Source organism: Phocoena sinus, chromosome 2 (assembly GCF_008692025.1).
Source record: "Phocoena sinus isolate mPhoSin1 chromosome 2, mPhoSin1.pri, whole genome shotgun sequence".
NCBI classification, from domain to species: Eukaryota; Metazoa; Chordata; class Mammalia; order Artiodactyla; family Phocoenidae; genus Phocoena; species Phocoena sinus.
In genome coordinates this window covers 102,923,463-102,930,567 of record NC_045764.1, presented here as the reverse complement: position 1 = coordinate 102,930,567, position 7,105 = coordinate 102,923,463, and the positions used below count along the sequence as shown (strand labels likewise).

At 45.9% G+C, this 7,105-nt stretch overlaps 1 protein-coding gene across 2 annotated transcripts; it reads left to right on the top strand.

The window, feature by feature from the left end:
* The first annotated feature begins 645 nt into the window (after positions 1 to 645).
* On the top strand, positions 646 to 6,519 carry PSMB5 (proteasome 20S subunit beta 5). 2 transcript variants are annotated; one of them, XM_032623911.1, is made up of 3 exons: positions 646 to 1,192; positions 1,924 to 2,230; positions 6,012 to 6,519. In XM_032623911.1, the coding sequence occupies exons 1-3, from the start codon at positions 995 to 997 to the stop codon at positions 6,296 to 6,298; spliced, it is 792 nt and encodes a 263-aa protein (XP_032479802.1). In that variant the 5' UTR covers positions 646 to 994; the 3' UTR covers positions 6,299 to 6,519. The 2 variants fall into 2 exon arrangements, with proteins under 2 accessions (XP_032479802.1, XP_032479803.1); XM_032623912.1 differs by lacking the exon at positions 6,012 to 6,519 and adding an exon at positions 5,702 to 5,987 and having other exon boundaries at positions 945 to 1,192.
* The last annotated feature ends 586 nt before the right edge of the window (positions 6,520 to 7,105 follow it).

Below are 7,105 nucleotides of genomic sequence, written 5' to 3'. Positions count from 1 at the left end.
ACTTCCTTGCTTGTTATGGTTCCCAAAAGGGTTGAAAAATTAAGGTGGGTGAAGAGAGGAAGAAACAATGAAATACAGCACATTCCTGAACAAGAGCTTGTCTTAGCTAGCTTAAGTCAGAAAACCTCTTTGTACATCTTTATGGAGCCTCAACTCTCCTCCGGGCTCTGAAATGGTAAATTATTATTGACTCAGTTATTCAGGAGCTGAATTGCGAACCCAGTCTGTGGATTAACTGGGCCCTTTGCTTTTCCTTCTTTATTCTTCTATCTGCCTTTTGGTCAATTCATCACTCAGTAGAATTTCCACCAGAGGGTGGGAGTAAAGACAATGCTGAATCTTAAAAATTGGTTACAGTTAGAGAACGTGGGTAGCGTGGCGATTGATGTTATCAAACAACAAGCGGTATAGCGCTCTTATTTTGTTGCGCTTTTTAGCACAAACTACTGTGGTTTTACTAACTTCATAGGAAAATGGCCTCAGCGTAGATCATTATTTTACCCACTATTAGAGAGTGCCCTTACACAAAATGGCAACTTCAGTCGCGTTAACAGACTGCTGAAGCAGTAGTGATGTAAGTGTTGCTTGGACACCGGGCGGGGCTGACTTACCGCTACCGGTTTAGAACAGGTTTTCATCCAGTCACGCCCTTCTGAAAGATGGCCGGCCCCACTTCCGTCCCTCAACCTGGACGTTTGCGATTGCTTCCTATGAATTTGAGGTTAATCTAATCCCGTGTTGTTTACGTGACCAAAATCAAGATGGCAGCCACATCTCTTTGTAATTTAAGGGGAGTGAAGCCATTTGTTTTTTCCTCCCCGGTGAAAATAATCACTCGCGTCTGGCTCTTGTGTTTGGAGGCGTGGTTGCCAGGAGTTAAAATGGTTGCTCCCTGTGATAGATTTAATAGGGAGTGAAGCTGTGACGACGAGGCGTTGCCCGGCCGCTCTTTGCTAGGCGTTCTGGCAGGCAGTTCCCTTTGCCCTTACTAGACATGGCGCTGGCCAGCGTGTTGGAGAGGCCGCTACCCGTGAATCGGCGCGGGTTTTTCGGGCTCGGGGGTCGTGCGGATCTGCTGGACCTGGGTCCAGGGAGTCCCAGCGATGGGCTGAGCCTGGTCGCGCCCAGCTGGGGTGTCCCAGAGGAGCCGAGAATCGAAATGCTTCATGGAACTACCACCCTGGCCTTCAAGGTGCGGACCCAGCCGTCGCGCCGGGCTCAGTTCTGCGCGCCCGCGCCCTTCCCGATCTCCCAGCTGGTCCGGAACCCGCGGTGGTCGCGGCCACGAAACCCAGACGGAGGCTCGGACCTCTCACCCCAACCCCGGCGGTTTTGCTGTCACTGCCCCGAGAGGCCTCGGTTCTCGCTCTGGCCGGAGTGGGGGGGCGATGGGGCTGGAAGGGCGGGGCGTGTGGTAAGTGGGAGAAGGAGCCCGAGGCCGCTTGGGTTGATACCTAGGCGACCCCAGGGTGTTCCTGTCCAGGAAAGGCCGCAGCAGCAGTGAACACTGGCAGAGGGAAGGCTGTTGTAACCACCAAAGGTTTTAGAAACTGAGAAGCCCCGATAGGCCAGGGTTACCGAAACGTTATGGTTTGAGGAGGAAGATTGGTGGGAGGAAGCGCTGTACTAGGAGCCAGACAATTGGGATTCTTGGCCCAGCTTTGCAATAACTGGCTGTATGATCTAGGGTAAGTCATTCGATCTCATTCCTCAGCCATCAAGTGAAGGTAATACTGAAGGTAATCCATGTCAAGGGATTGATGTGAAGCTCTAGTGACATTAATATGAGGGAAAGTATGTTGTGAAGTATAAAACGGCAGAGACAGAGATGTTCTGGGTTTGCACTGATGCATAAAGAAATGTCAAAGATGATGTTTCTGTGGTCTCATGTGGCCCGTTTTGTGTTTCCTCTGATCTTAACAGTTTCGCCATGGAGTCATTGTTGCAGCAGACTCCCGGGCCACAGCAGGTGCCTACATTGCCTCCCAGACAGTAAAGAAGGTGATAGAGATCAACCCTTACCTGCTGGGTACCATGGCTGGGGGTGCAGCGGATTGCAGCTTTTGGGAGCGGCTGTTGGCTCGGCAGTGTCGAATCTATGAGCTTCGAAACAAGGAACGCATCTCGGTAGCAGCTGCCTCCAAGCTGCTTGCCAACATGGTGTATCAGTATAAAGGCATGGGGCTGTCTATGGGCACCATGATCTGTGGCTGGGATAAGAGAGGCCCTGGTGAGTTAAGCTGCAACCATGTGATTCTTGGGCTGGCACTACAGAGAAGAGGGGTTGGATGAATCAGATAAATGGAAGAGCTTATGTCAGTGCTGGGGATGTGTTGGTTAGTTCTCAGTCCTTTCGTCTGTTCAAGGAAGGGCTGTAGTGTAGGAAGGGGCAGGGAAGTAGATCAGCTGTGTCATTGACCACCCATGTGACCTTGGGCAGGTTGCTTACTTTCTCAGACTGTTTCATCATCTGTTACATAGGTTCCATGAGGTAATACATGTCAAGCATGTAGTGTCTGACACATAATGTGTTTCCTTCTGGCCTCTCCTGTAAAATGATAAGACCTGCAAAGAGTTGTATATAAGAATTAAATCAGCTAATAGACATAAAAACTCTAGTCAGTGCCATCTGATAGAAATACAATGTGAGCCGCACATGTAATTTTACATTTTCTAATGGATGTATTTAAAAAGTGAAAAGAAATGGGTGAAATTAATTTTAACAGTTCCCTTAATCCAAAATAACTATTATCATTTCGGCATGTGTCATTAGCCCCATTTCAGGTGCTCACAGCCACATGTCGCTGGTGCCTTCCATATTGGACAGCGAAACTAAGTACCTACTCAAAAGTTAGTCATTCCTCTTCCCTTTTTTCCTGAAGAGAGTCTTTGGCCTAGAAGGGGGGCCCTTTGGGGCTCATCGCCTTTCTTTGCTTGATATAATCCCCTAGGTCCTGTTGTCATCTCTGAAAAGAAATTCCTTAGCCTATTTTTCCTTCTGGTATATAAAAACCTTGCCAGGAAATTCAGTCTTGTATCTGATATCAGTTCTTTTTCAGCCAATTTTGAATGTCCCTTTAGTCAAGCTGGGATACAGCTAGTCACTCACTTTCTGTTTAATTTTCCCCTTTGGTGCTTGAAAATAGTTACTCTTTCCTCCTATTGGTTTTGCTTCATTCATTTACCTCCCCCCAACTCCTTTTTTTTTTTTTTTTTTTTTTTTTTTGACTGCACGGCTTGTGGGATTCCTTGACTAGAAATTGAACTGTCAGGGATTCCTGACCAGTGAAAGCACTGAGTCCTAACCACTGGATCACCAGGGAATTCCCTCATTTACCTGCTTTCTAAATGCCTAGTTTTCCTCTTTTGAACAACTGTAGGATACCCACCACTTTTTCATTTGCTTTGGAGAATATTAGTTCATTACTCAATAGAGGATGAAATGGGCTTCCCTGGTGGCGCGGTGGTTGAGTCCGCCTGCCGATGCAGGGGACACAGGTTCGTGCCCCGGTCTGGGAAGATCCCACATGCCGCGGAGCGGCTAGGCCCGTGAGCCATGGCCGCTGAGCCTGCGCATCCGGAGCCTGTGCTCCGCAACGGGAGAGGCCACAACAGTGAGAGGCCCGCCTACCACAAAAAAAAAAAAAAAAGAAAAAAAAAAAATAGAGGATGAATGAGGAGAGATTTAAAAGTGCATGTGATAGAGGAGCTCAGTTTGTTACTTTGGAAATTGAAACACTTTTCTCTTTGAAAAGTGTGAAAGAACAGTTCCATACATCTTGTGTGGTCTAGGGTAGCATTTCAGAAATGTTGTTTTGAACCCTTAGCTATTGGATTGGTCCCAGGTGGTGGAAAACAATGTAAGAGAGTACAGAAACTGGCTAGCAAGGAAAACCCAGGAAGTCATAGCATAACCTAAATTGTACCATCTCAAGAAGCCTTCCTGACAAGCTGTCCCATTCAGGATGAGTCAGCCCCTGGCTTCAAGCTGACTGAGAAAGTGTCACAGATTACTTAATGCAAGGCTGAATGAGATGAATGCCACTTTAAAGAGAACCAATAAAATGCTGAAGGAATTTGGGGGGTGGGGGGATTGCTTCTGATGGGAGGAATTGAGGCGCACTCATTTTCCCGGATGTGAAAATGAGAGAAAGGAAACAATGAACAAAAGAAGACAGGGAAGAAGCATGAGATTTTGGGGGAAGTAACTGGACATCTAATTTAATTGGAACTAAAGTCTATAATTGTGAAGCAGTTGGAACCAGATGGTGAGCTGCTAGGCAAGGTAGTGGCAATGGGACTTGAGGAGGGGCTCCATGTTAGAACCATTGGAACCTGAAAACTGATAAGGGCAGTGCTTTTCAACCTGGCTTGTATCATAATCACCTGAAGAACTTAAGAATCTAGACCCATGCTTGTCCCCCACCCAGACCAATTGAAAAAGAATACCTGGGGTAAGTCCTAGGCATCTTTTTTAAAAACTTCCTGGGAATTCCCTGGTGGTCCATTGGCTAGGACTTAGCACTTTCACAGCCGGGGCCCTGGGTTTGATCCCTGATCCAGAAACTTAAGATCCTGCAAGCCGCTTGTTGTGGCAAAAAAACAAAACAAAACAAAAAAAAACTTCCTTAGATGATTCTGATGCATAGTGAGTTTTGAGAACCACTGAGATAGGAAAAATATTAGTGATGCATTGACAGAATTTGAAAATACAGAAGGATTGGTGGATGAGTTTGGTAGGTAATGGAGAACCACTAAAAGTATTTGAGGGCAGGAAATTTAAATATGAATTTGGTGACAAAGGCATCCAGCTGGAGAGGCCCAGCGGGCAGATGGAAATGATAAAAATTTTACTACATCTTTGTCTAAACTTTTGTCTATACCAGAGGTTGGCTAACTTTTTCATAAAGGGCAAAATATAAGTAAATATTCTAGGCTTGTAGGCTATATGATCTTTGTCTCAACTACATAGCTCCATTGTTTTAGCAAAAAAGTAGTCATAGACAATATATACACAAATGGCTGTGGCTATGTTCCAATAAAACTTTATAAAAATGGTGGTTGGGGGAATTCCCTGGCAGTCTGGTTGTTAGGACTGTGCGCTTTCACTGCCGAGGGCCCGGGTTTGGGGAACTAAGATCCCACAAGCCGCTCAGCGCAGCCAAAAAAAAAGAAATTAATTTAAAAAATTAAAATAAAAAAAATAGGCGATTGACCTGGCCTACCACTGTACCAGCACTGTCCAATAGAAATATAGTGTGAGCCATACATGTAATTTTAAATGTTATAGTAGCCACATTTTTTAAAATAAAAAGGAAAATTAATTGTAATAATATATTTTATTTAACCCAGTAGATCCAAAATATTATGATGTGGTACTAGCTTCATTTCAAATGCCTAGTAGTCACATGTGGCTAGTGGCTACCATACTGGACAGTGCAGGTCTTTACAATATGATTTAAAATTATAGGCTTTATTCTCTTACTGTGTGACGTATGCCTTGCACTCCAGATAGTCTAAACTCTGAGGGTTAGGATTGTCTTTTTGGTTTTTTTTCCTTCATTTTTTGGCTGCACAGCCTGTGGGATCCTAGTTCACCAACCAGGGATCGAACCTGCACCCCCTGCATTGGAAGTGCAGAATCTTAACCACTGGACTGCCAGGGAAATCCCAGGATTGTCTTAAATATTACCTCTCACAGTGCCTGAAGTTCTGTGCTTGAAACCTAAGTCATTTGAATTATACTTGCTTTTTGGTTGTACAGACAGACAAGGCAGTTACTGTAATGTGAGGTAAGATGGGGTGGCATGTGTAGAATCCTGAAGTCTTAAAATTTAATTTGATTTCTTCACCTTTTTTTTTTAAGTAATTTTATAGAAGTGCTATTTTCTTGTATTTCTGTTGGTCTCCCCTGGGTTTCAACAGGAATGGAGAACTGTTGCCTTGGAGGATGAATCAGATCTCAAAAGGGGTGATCATTTTTTTCTTACTAACCTCATCTCTCTTTCCAGGCCTCTACTACGTGGACAGTGAAGGAAACCGGATCTCGGGGGCCACCTTCTCTGTAGGTTCTGGCTCTGTGTATGCTTATGGGGTCATGGATAGGGGTTACTCCTATGACCTGGAGGTGGAAGAGGCCTATGATCTGGCCCGTCGAGCCATCTACCAAGCCACCTACAGAGATGCCTACTCAGGAGGTTCCGTCAACCTCTACCATGTCCGGGAGGATGGCTGGATCCGAGTCTCCAGTGACAATGTAGCTGATCTACATGACAAGTATAGTGGATCTACCCCCTGAAGGAGGGCAGATGTGGCTGCTTGCCTTGCTTGGGGTGACTGTTGTTGGTAATATGGGTACAGCTCCCCATCCTCTAGCGGAGGGGTCCCTGATTATATCCATCATTTTTTTTTAATCTCTGGTGCATTGACCTCCATGTGTTACCCGTTGTAAATGAGCTACTGCAGAGGTAATTATTTGTTTTACTTTCTTGGATGTTAACATTACACTACTCGATCTCAGCCTGTGTTGTCTGTGTTGTGTCTTTTCTCCACACTGTCCCTCCTCCAAGCACTTTACAGTCAAATAAGCCGGGACAGTGGGAGGGAAGTGACAGTAATTACAGGAAACAGCGGTGTGAAGACATCGTCTAGTGAATACATTAACGTCCCCACTCATGAAGCTAATAACAAAGGAGAAGGAGACGGAGGGAGGAGGGAGAGACTTCCTGATTCTGATTGCAAAGAGATGAAAAGTTGATGGGGTGGAAAGATGCACAGGGCTGTACCAGGCCGAGTCGGAGGAAAAAAGCTCTCCTCCTGTGGTGGGGGAAGGGAGGCTGATGCTACATGGAGAGCAGAAAGGTGAAGAGGGTAAGCCAGTTGGGAAGGGAAGTCTTTGACCCTGGGAAAAGAGAGGACAGAGGTGTGTGTGAAAGCAGTAGTGACCACCAGCCTGGTGATCCCTGTCCTGGCCCTCCAGTGTGTGCCAGTGTGGGAGACAGAAGGAGATGATGATGGACTTATAGTCTCCTGGGCAGGAAGCGGCCCAAAATTTTCACTGGAACGTGTTGGTGGGGAAGAGGCCCTGCTGAGAGCAGAGATGGCC